The following is a 21399-nucleotide window of genomic DNA, read 5'->3' as shown; positions in this document are numbered from 1 at the left end:
GTCAAAAAATGTAAAATAAACAAATGAGTTGTAAGTGGCGCTCAGGTGGTCACGTAACTTCCGCTTATCGTCATCACCGTGCGACGTTTTCTCAGGCCGCAAGTGGTCGAACTGCGCCTAGCTCCTTTGGAAAACATGTAAGTTTAACCTTTTAGTTATCTTTAGTTGAGCTTTTTTTTTAAACCCGAAAACGTATTTAGGCTTATGCGGAAAATTATGCGACATTTTTTAATCGCAGTTAAAGTCGGTTTTGGGTGAAACAGCAGCTCGTGCGTCGCTTTCTCCTTGTTTGAATGAAATTCAATGGCGGCGCGTTCGTGCTCAAGATGTTAGATGTGAAGTCAACTAGTTTACTTTAATGATTATTTTCCCTTGATAAACAATGTTATTATAGGAATTTTACTATAAAAATCTAATAAGAAGAGAAATAATTCTAAAACTATTTAAATAATGTCCAGTAATTTCTGTTTGTTAATACAAGGCAATAGGCTTTGTCCTACATATATATTGGAGATTTTTCCCCCCACAAAATTTTTGCTTACATCATAATAATGTAATCCTGCACGTGACAAATACCTGCCAGATTATAAAAACGTAGAGGAAGTGATGGTGGATGAGTTTAAAACCCCGGGGTCAACAAAATTAGACAGGAAAAGAGTAAGACCATAAAGAATGTTCATAGATGTAATGAAGGAGAACATGTAGAAGGTAAGAGCATAAAGAAAGCTCAAATTAAATAAATAGGTATATTAAACATGCAGACATACCCAGGAAACCTAAACTAAATTAAACGGAAAACGAAAATAAAAACTGACAAAAACTGTAGTAGCAAAACATAATGAAAAATACAGAACCTGAATGACTCTGATTGTAGTAATATAACATTAACTTGAAAACATTCAAGAAAAGAAGACATCCATAGACACCAAGCATTTAAAGGTTCCAATATCAGACCAGTTATTACTTAGATGTATAGGGAGAATTAAATTCCATACTTGTTAATGAAAACTAAATGGACACAGAAGTGGCCGCACAGAGGTGCAGTGGTTAGCACTGTTACTTCAAAGCAATAAAGTCCTGCCATTGAATGCGCTGGCTGGGGCCTTGCTGTGTGAAGTTAGCATGTTCTCTCCCCGTGTCTGGGTGGGTTCCTCCCACAACCAAAAAACACAGGAAGGCGTTTTCTTGCATCCATGGCCGATGTTTCTTAATCGGCCATAGATGTGAATGTATGAATCGGTGTCTGTCTCTGCCCTGTGATAGGCTTTCTAAGTGTACCCTGCCTTTTGGCCTGTAACAGCTGGTATGGGCTCCAGCAGTTGGAGACAAAAATTAAAGCTTGTAGAGAAAATGGGCGAATTAATACAAATTTAAACATATCAAAAGGATGTTCTAATTGTAGATTGAGAGATTTGAGGCTGCTGCTCATCATGAATTGTTCAAGTATTGTAAGTTTAGAAAAACTTGTATTATTTCCTCAGTGCAGTTAATTGTTATTTTGTTCTGAAACAGTAGCTACCTAACAGAAAACATATGACCTAAAATACAATTTATTTCCTGGATATGTTCCTGTTAAACAAAGACATAGCTGTTAACATAAAAACCTTTGTGTTTTAAAAAAGCTTTTATCTTTAGAACCGTGAAATATGTTGAGCTCTATTTTCTGTCAACTTTTCAATTAAGCATTTAGTAAAAATATATTTATTTGCAGTGAAAATAATCTTAAAGTGGCAAACTTTGTGCTATTCTTAACGTAAACATATCAAAATAACAGTGGCTTTCCTCTCATCTAAGGGCACCCTCACCTACAAAGCGGAAGGAGGATGAAAAAACAAAAGACAGAGGCAAAGAAAAGCCTGGAACAAAGGAAGGAGAGAAGGAGAGAGGACGAGAGAAAGCAAGGAAACGCCGCAGCGCATCCACTGGCAGCAGCAGCAGCAGGTTTGCCCTCTTAATGGGATCCTTTATCCCAGTGTTGAAAATAAAAATCTGTCCTCTTTCCTCATATATTTCTCTTTTTTATTGATTGTCACCAGATCTAGCTCTTCTTCGAGCAGCAGTTCTGGTTCCAGCTCAGGTTCTTCAAGCGGATCCAGCTCGTCTGGTTCCAGCCGCTCCGGCTCTTCTAGCTCCCGATCCTCTTCGTCTTCCAGCTCCTCGGGTTCTCCGAGCCCCAGCCGCAGACGCCACGATAACCGTCGCCGCTCTCGCTCTGTGTAAGTCTTCATCCAATGCAACTGCTTGGTAATTGTGCACAATGATGTGTTGTATGTTCTCTTGTTTGAGTCTTGATAAGGTTATTTAGTGTTTTGCTTGTGATTTTCCAGCTCTAAAACACAAAAGACCAGAGATGACAAGGAACGCCGGAAAAGAAGCCCAACACCCAAACCAACTAAAGTTTACTTAGGGCGACTCACCAGGAATGTCACCAAGGTTGGTTTTTATAGCAAAAGGGAGACCTGAGGACCACTCACACTGGAGGGGAAAACAGGCGATAACACACTATGCAGCTGAGGGTTGAAATTACATTAAATTAAATTTATTTAGCACCAAACTACAGTCGGCTCAAGGCACTTTATATTATAAGGCCTAACAATAATAGATAGAAAACTCCAATAATTAGACGACCTTCTGTATATTGATATATAGAGGGGGTATATTGATATCAGTATAAATATACTGATATATTGTGTTGGTGTTTGACATAAATGGAGACGGAGGAAACGTCCTTCAAGCATGTTATTACTGTTGGGATTAAATAGTTTGTCCACCAGAGGGCACACTGCAACTTTCCTGTTTGCAACACATCAACCAGGCGATCTAGAGTCCATTAGAGTGTAAACAGGCGACAACTTGTAACAGTAAAACACATTTGTGACTGCACTTTTCTTAGTAAGGATTTTAAATCGCCAAATATCAGTACTGATCTGACAAATCATACATTGGTTGGGCTTTAAAGCTGTGGCAACATGTTGTCACTGATTTTTCTACATTCCTCTGTAATACCAGCTGCACACCAGTACAGTACTTTAGCTTAACTGACAGATAGTTGCCTAAAAGTGAAATTTGGGTGTTTTGGGGCGTCGCTTATTAGTGACAAAATTTCTGATGTAAAAATCAGAACATTGTGTATGTTACAGCTGTCAGATTGTTCCTGGTAAAAGCATCACATGTTTTACTGCCCATTTTGGCTTTTTTCTCTAACAAGGTTTAGTTTTTTTTTTTTTTTTTAAATATTTGGCTGGTTATTTTCCCTAGGCTTCTCTGGGTTTCTTCTTCACTGGCTTTTTTCCCCACCTGATATTTATACGTAATTCTGCGTTTAGTAATTAGTTTTTATTAAATAACTGCTCTCCTCCACAGCATGTGTTTGTACTGTCTTCCTCCCCTCACCCGCAACTGGTTTTGGCAGATGTCTGTCTTTCCCTGAGCTTAGTTCTGCCATAGGTTTCTTCCTGTTTAAAGGGAGTTTTTCTTTCCCGCTGTCACCAAAGTGCTTGCTTATAGGTGGTAATCCTATTTCTCTATATTTTTACAAGGTCTTCACCTTGCACTATAAAGCACCTTAAGGCAACTGTTGTTGTGATTTAGTGCTATGTAAATAAGAATAGAATAGAATTCGACTTTATTGTCATTGCACATGTCACAAGTACAAGGCAACAAAATGCAGTTTGCATCCATCCAGAAACTGCTTTAGCCATAATATAGATATATTACAAAAATGGAATTGAAAATAAAAACTTTCCCTACATAATGTAATTATTTTAATTTAAATGTTGTATTTTTAGAACACAAAGGTTTTTTATGTTAACAGCTATGTCTTTGTTTGTTTAACAGGAACATATCCAGGAAATCTTTTCTACTTATGGGACAATCAAAGGAGTCGACATGCCAATGGACAGACTCCACCCGCACCTGCACAGGGGCTGTGCTTATGTGGAGTTTGAGACCCCCGAGGAGGCCCAGAAGGCACTCAAACACATGGATGGAGGTATGTGGGTAGTTCTGTGGCTTCGTCATGGAAGATTAATCTAGACAGACTTGCGTTCGTGTTGGGTAACTCTTTGTTGACTCTTACGAATAGGTCAGATTGATGGACAGGAAATCACCGCTTGTGCTGTGCTGCCTCAGCGAGTCCGCCCTCCACCCCGTAGACCATCTCCACCCCGCAGAATGCCCCCGCCACCACCTATGTGGCGTCGCAGCCCACCGCGCATGAGGAGAAGGTACTATGAATAATTCGACCAGTTACTGTTTCCATTTGTGTTTGACATTTGTGTTTTTTATCAGGCCTACTTGCCCTTCCACACTTACTTATTGATTTATGTTTTTGCAGGTCCCGCTCCCCAAGGAGGCGATCGCCAGCACGCCGCCGCTCTCGCTCCAGATCTCCCGGTCGCAGGCGTCACCGCTCTCGTTCCAGCTCCAACTCCTCTCGATAGACGGGTTTTCGTACTGTACGTGATCTCTCATAGTGCCGAATCGGCTTCGTTTCTTGATTCCTCAGTATTCATGTGGGCTCAACAGAATTCACTCATCTGCATTGTAGCCAACATGGACATTTCTTTAATAGTGCTCTTTGTGCAACATTTTTTTTCCATGTTTTGTATGAGTTTATTTTGGAAAGCTAGACCAGTATGTGTCTTTTTAGGTTGAGCTTGCTCTGCATACAGATCGACCAGTCTTCGAGTGTGTCTTCTTTTTACCTTGTCTTGAATTTTTAGACATTTTGAAAAATAAAACTTTAACAATGTGAAAGGCCTTACCTTATTAATATTTAATATGTGTGCCATACTGTTATTGATCATTTCCTAATGGTTCCTGTTTTAAGAGCACAGGCATTACAGCCACAGGAAAAGAGAAAGGGACAAGGAAAAAGAGGCCTTTGCTGACATTCAGGGTGTGGTGGAATAATCCGTTTTGCTTAGGAAGGTTCCTGCCTGAGTGACATCACCCAGAAGCATCTATGTGACAACATTGTAAAGTCAAAATTTCTAAATACTAAGGAAACTTTCCTTATTACTTCCTTTATTATCTCCTTTCAGCATATAATTCCTGGTATAGTTGGATGAGTTTGTAAAAAATAGGCTCCTTCTTCACATATTTCCCTTTTCCCATGAAATTTTCTATCATGATTATAGTAAATTTCATGCAGTCTTAATCTTCTTTAACAGGAAATGGTGGGGTGAAACGAATTTTATTAATGAGGATGTCCAGTAAACTGTGCCAGTGAGTCAGCTTACAATGTACCTCTGTACAGTCTAATGGAACAGATCTAAAAGAAATGCAGTTATTATACACATTAAAATCAGTTTGTCCCTAGCATATTTAAATTAATCAAACCTTGATCTAAATTGTTCTTTTCTGTGTGACTGTGCCTGCCGAGTTTGTTAGTAGATTTGAATGACTGATCTGGCAGACTACATTTTGTAGTGAAGTGAAATAGCGAGGAAGAGGTCAAATATGGGTGGATCCACTCTCTGCGTAAGTCTCCATTATGACCACTGGAGGTCTCCCTCCAAATAAACAAAGAAGAGTTGTGTTTGCATTTGCTGTTTCATTGTTAAAGCATCTACACAACGCTGAACGTGCTTCGTTTTTTTCTTCTTCTCATCGAGGCACCACCTAAAATCGACGCCGCTCCTGTTTGGCCAAGCGCGCTCCGACGCCCTACTTCAGTTCGTCCGGCCACAGTCTCTGGGCTACTTTCTATGCAAGACTGCTGGAGGATTTTAGGGGTTGATCAGGCGTCGGAGCAAAATAGGTTAAACTTAAATGACCTCCGATCACGAAATGATCAGACAGCGTGTGAAAGCGCTTCTGGACAAACCTGGGAATGGGAACTGTGCCGACTGTGGAGCTGCAGGTAAGCTGGAGGAGTGGAGTCACTCTCAGATGCTGGACATCCAGTTTTAAGAGTGTTCATACATTCTGTGGCAATCCCAACTGAGACACACGAACGTAACTGCTTTAGTTTCTCTTCTCGGACAGTTATGACACCTGTGCGATAGTTGACACAATGAAGATTTTCACACTGATGCAATACGTTTGTGAGTTCTGATAAAAAACAACAACAACAACCAATACTGTCAGTCGGAGGTTTTCAGTAGTTTCAGTATAATTTTTTTTTTTTTAATTATTTTTTACTGTTCATACTGAGTAGCCAAATAGGTTTATATGTCCGTGGTTGGTTTTCTTCTTCAGCTTGCAGACATGTGGTCACACATCCTGAGGAACACACCTAGTTGTTTAACATTAATCAAATCTGCAGCTCAGTATATGAGAGCATGCATGCATTTTCAAAAAGGTGTTGCTTGTGAAATTTACTTTCACTTATCTACTCTGCAGCCTTCAAGATTCTCTTGTGTGGAAGGCGACAAGCACATGAGAGCATCATATTAAAATACCAGTAATAAACACGGCTGCAGTTCTCTTGGAGTCCTTTCTTTCAGCTCTAAGTTTTGAACACACTCATGCATTTTTAAATATATTTTTAGGCTCTGCGTGCATTACACTTTCTGTGTAGAATGACTTCAGTGTTAGACCGAGAGGGTGAGTCGGCGTGGGACTTGCTAACCACGCGACAGCATCTTGTCTCAGTGTTACAGATACACGGTTTCGCATGTGCACAGTTTTTAAATTATGCTCGAGGAAGTAATCGAGCTCTTTGTTCTCATGCTCTCTTGCATGTGTGCGGCTTTGCCTTCCTCAGAGACGGTTTAAAGGCTGCTGAATGCTGACACCAATCTTGTTGCCCCAGTTCTGCGGTTCAGTTACGAAATAACCACAATGGCAGGTATAATATAGCCTCACGCTGGTCAGTGCAATGACGCTAAAAATTAAACTTCGAACTATATCTGCATCTCCTCACACCTTCACTATATTATAACCCTGCTCAGCGTTTGTTCTCTGTACTAAATGTAAAAACATTTAGTGCAGCTTGTCATACTGCATGAGTTAAAAAAAAAAAAGAGAGTGTGTGGTATATATAAAACTCTGTGAAGTTGTTTCTTTCCCTGCTTGTCAACTTTTAAACCTTCGCTTAAGCATTCATGTTAAAGGTGAATGTGATGTGTATTTATGTATCTATTCCTGCAGACAAACGCTTATTAAAACACGGGGTCTTGATATAAATACTGAAGATTTAGGCTGCCTAAATGTAGGTCCTAGAAACAAGCTTATTGCGCACTAGTAACTTCCTGTGTATACTATAGTGAGCATATGTGGAAATCTATTTATGCGGTGCGCTGATCATCTGCTTATGTTAAAGACGAAGAGGCAGAATGACCGAGAAACAGTCAAGCTTTTATCGTTAGCTTGTCTTAATCTTGTTATGCTTCTGCCTGTGCTGATTTCTGTTCTTTCTCAGGCGACATTTGTAACATATTTGTGTTTATTTGAAATCTTAATCAACTACAGCAATGGTTGTTCTATTTGCCTGTAATAACCACTTTTCCCAGTTACTATTTGGAGCCATTAGTGTCTGTCAGGAATTTTTCAGTGTGGCAGTTACGTAAGGTAAAATATTTTGTGTGTGTGTGTGTGTGGTCATATACCTCTTTATCCTGCATTACAGGCCCAGAGTGGGCATCGTACACCCTTGGCGTGTTTGTGTGTCACAGCTGCTCAGGCCTCCATCGAAACATTGCTCAGATCAGCAAGGTCAAATCTCTTATTCTGGATCCCTGGACCCCTTCTGAGTTGGAGGTGAGAAACCCAGTAGGAGATCCTCTAGTAAGAGGGGATCAGCAATCAGGCTTGAAATCACATCTGCACCCATCTCCCTCAAGCATCTATGAGCAGCTATCTTTCTGTCTCCCACTCTTCCCCCTGCATCTCTGCTTGAAAAAATAATAAAGGTCATCTATATGAATTAAGCTTGGACTAAAAGAAATGGGCCAGCAGCTGACGGACACAACCAGCTTCTTTGTGTACTTATGCAAAGGCGTGTCTGTGTATACTTCTCTGCGTGCTGAGCAGCGTCCTCAATTTTAAATACGAAGACACAAAAGTGCAGCAGTCAAACTTTGGGCAAAGAGTCAGCCAAACTAACACTGAGCTCCAAACACAGCATTTTGAATATCTACAGAAAGCTGTGAACACAAACAGATATTCCTTATAGAGTGAATGTTTTTTCCCCTCCTCCACAGTTTATGGACTCTGTTGGTAACAATGCTGCCAAAGCCATATATGAACAGCTAGTTCCTGCCTTTTACTACTGCCCCACCTTCAAGGATTGCACGTAAGTAATCCATCCTCTTTTGTTCCACTTTATGTTTGAGTCACCTCTAAATACGCAGTCAAAATGTAAAGAAAGTACACCCTCTTTCACTTCGAAGGTTTTACACATTAGTACATAATAAAAAATATTATGTTCCTCAGCAAATCTTGAAATTTGGTAAATACAACCTCAGACAAGCTACAATACACGACATACTGCACTGTGCCATTGTATATTTAACAAAGATTAAGCCAAATTGCAGAAGCCGTGTGAAAGTATAACCTTAGGGATTGAGAGGGAAGGTAGCACACAGGTTCTACTAATCAAATGAACTTGATTGATTGATCATCAGTAAGTGTGAGCACCTCAAACAAAGAAGTTTTGGCAGCTTGTTGTTCTGGATCATTCAGATACGCACTGACACAATGCCCAAGATGAAAGGCATTTGCAGTGATGTTATAGAAGCAATTGTTGCTGCCCACTAGTCTGGAAAGGGTTATGAGGTCATTTTCCAACAATTTCAAGTCCATCTTCCTAGAGTGAGAAAGATTCTTCACAAGTGGAAAACATTGTAAGACCTCTTGCCAACCATGTTAAATATTAAAGTACATGACAGTAGAAAATTAGAAAAACAAAAGAAATATGGCACTTTAGAAGGGTCGCCTTGATGCCGCCTTCATGGCTTATGTTTGCAAAGTTGCATCTGAGCATACCAGAAATCTTCCTCAACAATGTGTTTTGGACAGATGAAACCAAAAGTCAAAAGTCTGGCCATAATGCCAAGAACTATGTTTGGTAAAAAATAAACGCAGCACCTCAGCACAAACACCCCAAACCAACAGTCGAGCACAGTGACAAAGGGGTGATGATGATCATTTTAACACAGGCTAAGGACCAGATTATTTTTTATTATGTCTTGATATGTAAAACCTTTAAATTGAAAGAAGGTTTCCTTTTCTTATTATGACTGTAACATGGATAAGCACAAAGCAGTGGGATATGACAGAAACTGTTTTTGTTTTTAGTAATAAGTATTGAAAACTATTAACACTAGTAAATTTCTCTCTATATATACTCTAAGTTAATTGTTATTTTATGCAGTAAATATTAGCAATGGTGCCTTTAAGCCTGCAGCTGTTGGGAAAATGGATGTCTTTATTAACAAGTGGTTTTGGTTTGGCAGGATGACATTGATAAGAATGCCCAGTTCCTGTAGTATGAACAGGAAGCAGCAATTCAGCACGAGGGTTTCTTCTTAACTGTTCAGCGATATAAATAACAATTTTGAACAGCACCACAGTGACCTGTCATGTCAGAAAGTCTAAACGGGCATGTGTTGTGTTTTGGAGGGGTGACTGATGAGTGAAGAAAATAGGGATGAAAAGGGCAGATCCATTTACTACAGTGAAGAGCTGTACACACAGTAATACCGCAGCAGTTTGAACATACTGAGAAGATGCATACAAGTGCAATTATTATGATTATTATTATTAAGGGAACCAAAAAATACAGAAAATGGAAAAAAGGAGAAGAATATGACGCTAAAGAACATCACACACCATCTAATCGTTATTACGTTTGAAACAGGACAAGGGAGACACAAATGATAATTACAAGATGATGAGGTTGTATTTGATAGATGTTTGCACAAAATGAATCCCCGAGGGTCGGCATCTGCGCAAGTTAATGAGATGTTTACAACAAATTAGCTGAGGCATGAAGTACACATCAAACCCAGGCAAAGCTGAGTGTCTAACAGCCTCCGTTCTGCAGGGTCCTGCGGGATCAGTGGATCCGAGCCAAGTACGAGAGGAAGGAGTTTTTGTGCGTGGAAAAGCAGGAACCCTACTCGGCAGGTAAGAATACAACATACCTGTGCACAGTTATATGCATATAGTTATACCCTTTTACATGACCAAAAGAAGAAGTATTTCTGCGTCTTACGCTGCACCACCCATTCAGTGTTGATTGAATTAGCGAGAAAGCGTCATCTATTAACCCAAACAAGGATCGAGGACAGAAAACACGCCACTTTACCACCTCCACTTCAAGTAATAATTCAGGATTTTGGGAATAAAGAAAATAATTGAAGGGCATAAAAACAGAAATGAGATATATCAGCTTAATTGGTGAGATGTTGGCAGGTGCAGTTGTTGCAGGAGGTGCTATGTGACTTGGTAATGGCATCATACTTTCAAAGGGTGTAATAGGAAATAAATAGTCATGGTCCACCAGGCACCATCACCCAGTGCTCATTTACATAGCCCAGCCCAATTAGTCAGCTGTTTAGAGATAGATGGTGTGTCAGCATGGCTTATGTTGCAGAGACAATGAGGGTTTGTCATCAAGTGAAGAAAACGGTCTTTTTCAGCCCTATAGATTTGTCCTTTTTATTCTCGTTTGTCACTAATTACCAAAACACCCTTTTCTCTTTTTAGTTTATCTAAACTCAAACTTAATGTGTGAACACTTATCCATGCCTTTTGTGCTGAATCATCTCCCTTTCATAATGGACGTCTGGCTAATTGCCCAATGCAGTCTCATAAGAGACAAAGAAGCACCAGTGTAAACCAGACTCAGTTAATCAATAATGGACGCCTCTGCCACTGACTGGCAATGAGTGTGCAAATGCCAAGACTGGACTACTATGAGTCTGCCTGTTATGACTATTGTGATTTTCACATGCACGAATGTATGACACAGCTAAGATTATGATGCGAAGATTATGTAGTGTTTCCAAAACAATGTTCTCTTATTCACTTCTCTGAATAATATGGACACACCCTCATTAGTGGACGTTACATTTAGAGTTCTCATTTCATATCGTCAGTATCGTCTGTTGAGTTGCACAATGGCCATGATTGTAAAATGAGGTGCATTGCATCGCTGGGTGTGTAGCAGAAAATCCCTATGCTGTTTAAATCATGGCATAAAAATTGCTTTTTTTCTACAGTCGTAAGGGCAGTATTCAGTCGATTCAGAACATACCTAAATAAAATAGCAAACAGAAAATGTATTTGAATTGAATCCATGCTAAAAGCAATAAAATGCACTTTAAGATATTTAAAGTAGATGATATATTTAACACCGATGACAGGAGAAACTTTATTTATATAAAAACAAAATTCCAGTTATTCAATTGTTATCTTTATACATCTTTATTCTTTCTAACCAATGTCTGAACTGTTGGTAACTATTTATTTATATATTGTTTTAAGACCGTTATACACAGTGCATGTATGGTTTTCACCAAACTCTATTAATCGGTGCCAAAAAGATAGGCGTAGTTGTATTAATGACAATAAAAATATTATTTATTTTAATATTTACAACTTTTTTGGACACTGTATGAAATGTTTAGATACAGAATATAAGTGCTGAAAATGGGCAAAAAGTTGAGGTTAATGTGTGAATAGTTAACCCGGCACTCTTTGAGATAAATGATTTAACAGAACGGAGTAATTTGAAGTATTTTTATTGTGATTAGACCTTTTTTACAGAGCAGGCTGTCTTGTTTTTCAGGGCAATGGGGATCTTGTGTTGTGTGTTCATACCTATTCATAGGATCTTATTTAAAAGAGCCACACATAAAGGATAGGCCTACCCCACAATGTTACAATGCTGCTAAGTTCTGAGAAATCCACTCTTCTCTTTAGCAACTACTCAGTTGAGTTGAGCAAAGTCTGAGGAAATGGGAAGCTGTCAGACGTGTGTATATGTTACCCAGATAAGAAATGATGGTCACAAACCATACATACTATCAAGCTTGAAAGACTGCTTCCCCTGGTAACGTCTGTTTGGAAAACAGGAAACAAGGCAAGTTAAATTTTGTTCAACCCGACAGAAAGCAGTTTAAAAAAAAATTGTACATTATATAATACAATACTTTGTTACTCAAAACCACACCTTCAGAAGGTGTGTGTGTGCGATTGTGTCTTAGAATTTGTAGTAGCGCAGCATCACAGATGGTAGGTTCACATGCTGTAGTCCACATGATGAGGAAGCAGAATGTGATGGGTAAAATCAACACAGTTCCCTTTTAACTAAGTCGTATGAGGTTGTCACTGGGTGTCTCTGAGGAACCTCGTGCATTTTAAAATTAGCATAAAGCTTAAGATTTGCTTTTGTTGTGCGCCAATATACAATCTGAAGTGTATTGTGCGTTGTATTGTTAGTGCTGCAGAGTAGATGTGCAAGGCAAGCAGGAAGGTTTGTAACTAATTGCTCTGGTCTCGTGTTAGTCAGGTCAGCTGAACATATTTAAAATGTAGACTGCATGATTGAGTCTGGGCTAAGATCCTGCCACACATATGGATGTTTGCATGCAGAAACTAAAAGTCTTCTCAGTTGCAGGTAGAGAATATAAAGCCATGTTATCATAGTCTCATGACAGTCAACTTTGTCTCTCTGTCAATGCTCCCTTGTGTTGTGCTGTGCAGAGGTTTAGAGCATGTGGATATGCGTGCCTGCCGTGGAGGAAGAATGCCCTCTTTTGTGCATGAGCATTGTATACAACAGCGCACATAGATTTTATGCCAAAACATCCAGTATTCATCTGTGCAGGATCTGGAGAGAGACGGACACTGCCATCCGAAACTCCCTTTGCTCTTCCAAGTGTTTGCAAATCTTTAACTTTCTGTTATCTCAGTGAATCATTTCTCTTCTTCTCCTCTGTTCTGTCGTTGTGGAAGGTTTGACCCCATCCCAGAGGTGGAAGAAAACAGGTTCAGGTTCATAAATTATTGATGAAGCTATTGCTCAGCCACAGCAATAGGTTCTATTTGTGACTCAAAATGCATATTTAAGTAGGAAAGTGAAGAAAGATGCAGGTGTACCATAATTCTAGGTACTGTAATTTACTGTATAAATTTCTGGCACATCCTCCTCTTATTTTGAAGCCTCTGGCCTCTATAGCAATGTATTTAACCTCATGCAGCAGCAGCAATTAACTGAGGTGCTTTTTTTTTTGGTACAGTTTCTTGCGGGGGAAGTAGTTTTCGTTGTTTCTGACGAATCAGTGTAATATATTACTAGGAACACATGCAGCTATTCATATCCTGTCAGATTTCCATTTAATTTTGATTAAGACTATTTGCTCACGTAGTATGCACCCTTAAACACTTGGCTGCCTAATTAGCCTTTTGAGTGCTACATGTAAAAATGGGGAAACTTTGTAGTTCACGTGTGACTATGGCGATTGTGTTGTAGCATCACAGTGTTGGTAGAGTAACAGCTGAGGAACAATACCCAAGTGTTTTTTGATTTCGTATCAACTTCAGCATCAGGATCTAGCTCTCTGTTATTTGGGTGCATTTTATATTTCCTTAGTGTTTCAGTTTTAATTGTCTGTATGAGAATAATGTTATTACGGTTTTGTGTGTGGCCATGGTCAAGAATAGGACCATCTACTACTGTGTGTGTGTCTATGTGTTTGTGGGGAGGAGAAAATAGGTGAATGATTGACATGATTATTTAGGTATGACTAAAAATAAGTGGAGTCATTCACTGCTCCCGATTGTTCAGTTACAGCTATGAAACAAACGTGCTTAGTGTATGTGCTAGCATATTTGTTTCTGTCATTTTCAGGCTTGTAGATCAGTAGAAGCTTAATTATTTACGTATAGTAAAAGCCATTACTGAGGTTCTTAGAACAGTGGTCACAAATACTAAAATCGTACACACACAAGCACAAGGTCATCAGTATGTCTTTCAGTGGCCTCCACCAATGTTGTTACTGGTTAGCTCTTCAAGGGATTGTGTAATAGGTGTTTAATTCACCGGATGAGTAACCACAAGACGTGGTTGTGCAATAATATAACTTATGTTTTCTTTAGCATTTGGATTAGTTTAAACGTATTTAGCAAGACAATGTGGGTTTAGGGATTTCCGTACTTGCTTTCTGGAATTAAAGTGTCAGCTATGAGTGTAAGGCGGCATGAGTCAATTTTTTTTTTTTTAATGGCAAGGGGATATAAAAGCTTTGTGTATTGTGCAATTGCTGCAACTCTTCAGAACAATTTCTGTCTAAATATATTAAAATAGTAGGAGTTAACTGGCAAAGCAAAATAAACCATATAATTTTAGATTTTATTTGAAACATAGCATGAACATAAGCGATGGGAACTGAACACTGAACAGGGTCAGAAACAAAGGTCCAAAACAAATGCCAATGCTACAGTATATGCAGAGAGGCTATCATTGTTTTATAATGTAAATGGATCAGCCTTAGAAGTGACAGTTTTCTTCTTGCTCTAAATCACCCAGTGCACATTTATCTATCTGATTATCAAGTTAATAACAGTTTGTTTATTTGTGGACATTTCTTAGATGTGTGTCTGAGATTTTCAGCATTAATAAAAGTTGTTTTGCTTTCACCCCCAACCTGTGTTTCTCTCCTCCTGGCAGGCTACAGAGAAGGGTTTCTGTGGAAACGTGGCAGAGACAATGGACAATACCTAAGCCGAAAATTTATTCTGTCCGAGCGAGAGGGCGTGCTTAAATACTTTAACAAGCATGACGTGAGTTCTGTCTGTTTTGCTTACACTCTATCACTTCATACATGTCCTGATTTTTCTCTTTGTAATATATGAAGTTGTATAAATAAGGAGCCTGTGTGTTTTGGCAAATGTGGTTATCTCCTAGTCTACAATTGGTTAATAATGTGCAAAAACACCCTTGATAATGGTGAGAATGTTTAACAAAAAGTCTTTACTTTCTGCAGGCCAAAGAGCCTAAAGCGATTATGAAGATCAATACTTTGAATGCCACTTTCCAGCCATCCAAAATGGGCACTGCCCATGGCCTGCAGATAACCTACTTAAAGGACAACAGCACTAGGAATGTCTTTGTTTACCATGAGGATGGAAAGGTGAGCTGACACGCCCCGTTTTGGTGTTTCAGATGGGAAATCGTGAGCTTGGGAACGTTAATGTGTCCCTCTAGAGGAAAAGGTTGGCAATTACAATTCAACATGTAACAAATTTACTTTGGTAAGAGCTTCACAGGGATCTGTTTAATTAAAAATAGTTACCAATATATTTCCCAATAGCTTAGTTTCTTAGTTTCAGATGGTTTTCTTACAAAGCATTTTTAAGAAGTTACCTTGTTGGTGGAGTTAATTGGGGATGGGACCAATGGTTTAAATGACATGATAATGTGTAACTTAGCCATTATACTTCCTTATGTCCTTCTCTTAAGGAAATAGTGGACTGGTTCAATGGCATCAGAGCAGCTCGATTGCGCTACCTGCAGGTGGCTTTTCCTCTAGCTCTAAACTCTGAGGTGAGTAAGTGCTCTCACGTATGGGCTCCTGCATGAAGGCAGCTACAACTAAGGTGGCTGAAGACAAGTTTTTCCTTTTCTTTTGAACTTGTCATTATGAAGGTAATATTGCACACAATAATGACATCTTTTGTGCTTCAATCTGGTTGCTGTACTCATGATTTAAGCTCATGTAGAGGTTTAATTTAAACCTTTTGCAGGTGTTTTTAACTTCAGTACAGCTCGGTAAACTGTATTTATTTCTAAAATGTCAAATTCAATTCAATTCAGTTTTATTTATATAAAACACTAAATAACAACAACTTCTCAATGTGGTTTAACTGCAAACCAGTAGTCAGTTTAATATAAGCATGCGCACATATACATATATATTAAAAAAGAAACAAACAACAAATCAAACGTTTTCCTGAAATGATTGAGTATGTTTCTTTTTCTTTGTGCAGCTGCTGCCAAAGGTAACCAGAAACTACCTAAAAGAGGGCTACATGGAGAAGACTGGTCCAAAGGTGATTTTGTTTTGTGTAGATAAATTGCCGATCATATATCACAGGAGAAAAATAAAAGAAAAAAATCACAGTGATGCCGTCAAGATGACTTCGATGTCTTGTTTTCTGTCCTGCAGCACACAGAGGGCTTCAAGAAGAGGTGGTTTACGATGGATGACAGGAGGCTCATGTATTTCAAGGATCCACTGGTAGTAAAGTTTCACCAGTAAAACATATGAAAAGAATTTTAATTACACACTGTGACCAGCAGATGGTGCTGTGATGTTTCTCTACAGTCAATTCTTGTTTTTAAGAGACCATGTCCCAGAATTTGTGCAAGTAGCCTTTAGCACAGCGCCTTTGATTTTATTCACACGTTTTGTGTGTTTTTATACTTTAATGAAGCAATTTCCATATCCATTAACTCTTCTGAATTTAAGTTTGATTCAGGTACATAAAACTACATTACATACATTAAAACTGCTTCTCTCTCTGCTTGTAGGATGCCTATGCACGTGGTGAGGTCTTCATCGGTAGTCAGGAAAATGGCTACATTGTGCTTACCAACCTCCCTTCCACTATCCAGGGTTACCATTGGCCATTTGGAATAACAATAGTGACCCCAGATAGGAAGTTCCTCTTTGCATGTGAGACCGAAGTGGAGCAGAAAGAATGGATCACTGCTTTCCTTACAGTTATTAACAGACCAATGCTGCCTCAGGAGTATGCAGGTTAAAAAAAAAAAAAAAAAAATTACAAAACACATACAGTGCTGTGCAAAAGTCTCGAGCCACTCCTCATTTTTAAATATTTTGCTAGGAAATGTGCAAAGATACAAAAAAGTGCTGTGTAAATAGTTATCAGGAATTGTTCTCAATGCTTCTTTAAGGATGTTCAAAGCTCTTCTTTGGATGTTGGCTGGCTTTTGTTCCATTCTTTGTTGAGATGATCTCACACTGATTCAGTAACGTTGACCTCCGGGCTCTGGGGAGGCCAATCCATAGCTGATACTGTCCCATTGTGTGTTTTCTATCAAAGGTATGCTTTTACTGCACTTGCAGTGAAAAATGAAGCTGCTGCCAATCTGACAATTTCTAGATAGTATTGCACAGTGGATCAAAATCAGATGGTACTTTTCTGTGTTCATAATTCCATCGTCCATCCATCCAAACATCCTTTTCTGCTCATCCTTATTAGGGTTGTGGGTGGACTGGAGCAGGTATAGGGCAAGAGTCAGGGTACACCCTGGAGAGATCGCCAATCTGATGCAAGGCTCATATTTCCACCAATTTTGACAAAATCTGACACACAACTGGCTGAAAACCATGACAGAGCTTGGTTGTAGAAACTTACACTGTTGTGTACACTTTTTAGCTCAAAGCTCTTTGGGAATCACCTTATTAGTACATAAATACTATTTTGTACCTGTCAAACGGTGTTATCTTTGGCATTTGTTAAGATTCAACAAAAGAAATGGTAACAAATTTTAAATTGGTTCTAGTCTGTTATGTGCAGAGACAGCACCGCCTCATGTCCTAAATGCCTTATAATGCTTGAAAGAGTAACAGGTTAGTCTTGAATGGTTTAGCGAAACAAAACATAAGATATTCTTCAGGTCAAGAACAAGACCTGGACTTAAAGTGAGTGAAAAAGCAGCTGATGTCAAAAGAAGATCTTTAGAAAGAATGAAACAAAGTTGGGTCCTTGGAAGAAAAATATAAAGAAATAAGGAGCGGCTCAAGACTTTTGCACAATACTGTAAATCGTTTTTTTTAATACATAGAAGAACGTGGCACTATTTTGTTCACTCATGTGGCTCTATTTTCTTTCTCCTTTTCTACAGTGGAGGCATATTTTAAGCACAAACCGTGATGAGGACGAAGAACTTGGTGCAGGGTGAGGAATATAGAAACTGCCGCTGGAAGAAGAAAAAAACCTTGACATCTTGTAATAGAAGCACTTATGAAAACTGAAGGCTCACATAGAAAACAGCCTCACGGTGACACAGCTTTGATTATTTGGCATTCCAGCAGTTACCCTTTTGTCTCTGCCTGTCGTCTTCGTCAGCCTCACCTACATGATGTGCCAGACACGTTTCGTGGGGAGCATGAATGTTAGCTAACTTATCTGCTATGTGGTCTGACTTACTTTCATACTTGAAGCAGGACATTTACACTGAATGTGCAGATGTGTGTGTGTCTGTAAACTTGGAGTTAGAACTGTTGCTGCTCGCGAGATTTCAGTGTAGTGTTCTGTCATCAGTAACAAGATTACATTTCAGATGTATGAACTGCAAACTTCTGACCAATTATATGCAGACCAAAACAGATTTATCTGACATAAAACTGCATGTTAACATCATTAAGGTGGTATACATACATTATTTTATATTAGACTCTCTGTAAAAATATGTGTAATTCTGAATGTATTTTTTTTTTTTTTAACTGTCTAATTTTCTATGTGCCACACAGGTAGAATAAACAATTTTTGCTTTTTTTTTGTTAGCACAGATGTAATCAATGTAACAACTAAGTACTGCCTAGCCTTACTGCTTCTTCTATATATACAACTATTTAAATATTTCCTTTATGTCATGAGTTATTATCCAGCAGAGGGAGACATAGGAAAGGCTTTAGACTAAAAAAGGCTCCAGCGGCTTAACTTCATCAAACCAGTGATTGCTGGTCTACACTTTAAGTGATTTGTGAAAGCAGCCCTAGGAGAAAGGCACAACAAGGTTTGAGCACTACTTTCATTGGACTGTCGCACAATTTGTTCAAACCTGAAGAGCTGACGTCAGCGTGAACACGCACATGCTCTCTGCTGCGCTCAGTGATCTGTAATTGCATGCTTTGTATTGTGTAACTGTCCAAGAAGAGAATTTGTGTAAGAGAATCTGAAATATGATGTATACATATTTTTTTTATTGTAGTTTTAAGTTACAAGAAAGAAGTTACACACTGAAAGGTAGTAAACCAAATAAACAATACTCTTAACTTCAAGGCTAAAAAAAAGAAACATGGGCATGTACAGTAAGTGCAGTACAGTATGTGGTTTCTGTGACTGAGATGGAGACTTTCTAAGCAACAGTATATAAAATGTCATCTGTGATTCTTATATTAATTATAAGTTAAATACTGTTAACCGATTAAAGGTGACATACTGCTCAAAATGTTAAGAAAACATGGCACTATATACCCAATTTATATACGAATGTACAGAAAACACATACATGCAGTACTTTGCAAAGGTTTTGAGTCATCGGTCATTTCCTTTTATTCTACTTCCAAAGACCCAGACTTTCTTGTTTTAAAGTGGTCTTAAGGATTAGTTCTCCAGGTTTCCTGTTATTGTTTTCTGGAGATTGGCTGCATTTTCACCCATTTTCAGTCCAATTCTTGTACCTGACATCACAAAATAGCATTTTGTCGCTTTTTGCTATAGAAAAAATGATTTAAATTATTGAAGCATTTAAAAAGGCACAAACTAATGCAACTCAAAGGATGAAGGCTTTTTAAAAATTGTATCTTTAGCTTCGATGTTACTGTTGCAAAAACACATCAGTTGTTCCCATTTCTTTAGTTGAATCCAAAAATGCCAAAGATAAACAAAGATGGGCATAAAAATATTATTTTTGCATCAACAAGATTGAGTTGATTTCTCAAGCGCTATAGCATGGAAATGATCCCAAACACACTGCCAAGACTGGAGGTCAACTTTACTGAAGCAGTGAGGGATCATCTTGACAAAAAAACAGAACAAAAGGCATCCAACATCCAAAGAAGAGCTTCAAATGTCCTTCAAGACCCCTAAAGAACTATTCCCAATGATTATCTAGAGATTTCAAGCTTGTTAGAATTCTATGATCTCTGTGTTTGACTTATATACAGTATTTCAATGTATGTTCGCACGTTTCGATAAATCACTGCAGCTATTTCCCTGCAAAGTATAAAGAAATGAGAGGTGGCTCAAAACTTAGCATTTAAATACACTGTCGTGATTTGCATGGATTACAAAAAACAAAAACAAAAAAGAAACAAACAGAGAAATAAAATAAAAAAATTACATATGTTTCATGTACAATACTTCAGGTCTCTATAGCTCTTTATTTCTCACTTCACTCCCATGCTCTTATTCCTATCTAAAGTGCTGTTCTCTTCTATCCAAACTATTTTACATGCAGAAAAAAAATGTTGTATTTACACCATAATGACCAAAAAAGCCCCCATTTTATATTCCTGTATATTGCATACAGTGTGTTTGACTATCTGTTTTTAATAATTTAACAAAAAATACAGATCGGGAACAGTGGTCGCATTACAGCTCTTCAAAACTCAAATGTCTAAATTTGTTTAAACATTATATTAATATGGATTCATATCTGAATGCTGTTAATGCTCATTGTATCCAAAATAGCGACACCCATTTGCTTTTACTAGATTTTTGTGTTAAACTAATACAAATCCCCCCCCCCCACCCCCAAATCCACAGCTGAAACAGACTAAATTTATGCTGGTGAGCTAACCCGGCTCCAGGGAGCCTGTTGAATCATTGATTTGACCACAAACTGTACAGAGGACACTTCACTACACATTTACTATTTGAACATTCATCCGTAACATCCGAAGAAAATGACAGTTGCATCTAACACATTAATTATATGCAGAAATTAAACTGCTTTAAAAACATGCATTTTATCTCTGCAACAAACAAAACAAAAAAGACCCTTCAAAATAAAAGAAGGACACCAGGCAACGGTGAAGATAATTGTGTAGCTGCAGTTAAAACAGGGTAATAACTGAGGTGTGCCATCTTTGCCTTTTGCCAATTATAACCTTGGGCTACATTTACAGCTACAGAAGGAGATGGGTGGGGAAAAGCAAGACGCACATACACATGATGCAGGAAGGCAACAAGACTAGTGAGGACAACAGTGAGATTGTGTGTACTGACACAATGACATCTGAAAATGGACAAGCAGAAGGTCGAACGGGTTTATACCTCGCTGGAGCTGACTCCTCTTTTCTGATCACACCAGATATGAACATGTACAGTATGGAAATAAGTGGCACACATACACACACACACACACACACACACACAGAGCCAAAGAGTGACTGGGGCAGGCTTTTAAGACCGGCAGCAGCCAGTGCCCTTCATTTCCTTGTTCACGTACTCATGGAGCTTAAACTTCTCACTGGGATCCTTCATGGACCTGTGCTTCAGCTCCCTGAGGAAAAGGAAGAGGATATTGAGGTAAAGGACCTTTACACACATTAACCTATTTTGAAAATCCTGTGTTAGTTGACTGGATTGGCTGTCAGTCAACTAACACAGGAGAATCACATTCATACCTATGGACAAATTAGAAAATGCTCAGACTGAAATACTAAAACTGGACTGTGAGAGAAA

General features: G+C 38.6%; 3 protein-coding genes across 3 annotated transcripts in view; 2 read left to right on the top strand and 1 right to left on the bottom strand.

Moving 5' to 3' along the window:
• Window positions 1-40: 40 nt before the first annotated feature.
• Window positions 41-4758, top strand: rnps1 (RNA binding protein S1, serine-rich domain). The gene is made up of 7 exons (XM_084925931.1): window positions 41-137; window positions 1795-1941; window positions 2037-2216; window positions 2328-2433; window positions 3838-3991; window positions 4085-4226; window positions 4337-4758. Coding segments are annotated over exons 1-7 (837 nt in total). The 5' UTR covers window positions 41-135; the 3' UTR covers window positions 4443-4758.
• A 108-nt stretch (window positions 4759-4866) lies between these two features.
• LOC146388546 (arf-GAP with dual PH domain-containing protein 1-like) lies at window positions 4867-20072 on the top strand. Its single transcript, XM_084925929.1, has 11 exons — window positions 4867-5866; window positions 7577-7707; window positions 8151-8242; window positions 9995-10077; window positions 14627-14739; window positions 14943-15089; window positions 15419-15502; window positions 15946-16008; window positions 16125-16196; window positions 16490-16718; window positions 17831-20072. Exons 1-11 carry the CDS (start codon window positions 5776-5778, stop codon window positions 17857-17859), a joined length of 1134 nt encoding a protein of 377 aa, XP_084782055.1. The 5' UTR covers window positions 4867-5775; the 3' UTR covers window positions 17860-20072.
• The window catches only part of LOC146388545 (ras-related protein Rab-26-like), a 59576-nt gene continuing 57066 nt past the window's right edge, over window positions 18890-21399 (bottom strand). The window contains exon 9 of the mRNA XM_084925932.1: window positions 18890-21217. Coding sequence (XP_084782058.1) covers window positions 21118-21217 — 100 coding nt within the window. The 3' untranslated portion in view covers window positions 18890-21117. The remainder of the gene's footprint in view (window positions 21218-21399) is intronic.

Source organism: Perissodus microlepis, chromosome 4 (genome assembly GCF_051167445.1).
Source record: "Perissodus microlepis isolate ML-2025 ecotype Zambia chromosome 4, ASM5116744v1, whole genome shotgun sequence".
Taxonomy (NCBI): domain Eukaryota; kingdom Metazoa; phylum Chordata; class Actinopteri; order Cichliformes; family Cichlidae; genus Perissodus; species Perissodus microlepis.
The sequence above is the reverse complement of the archived record's forward strand: the minus strand, read 5'-3'. Positions and strand labels throughout refer to the sequence as shown.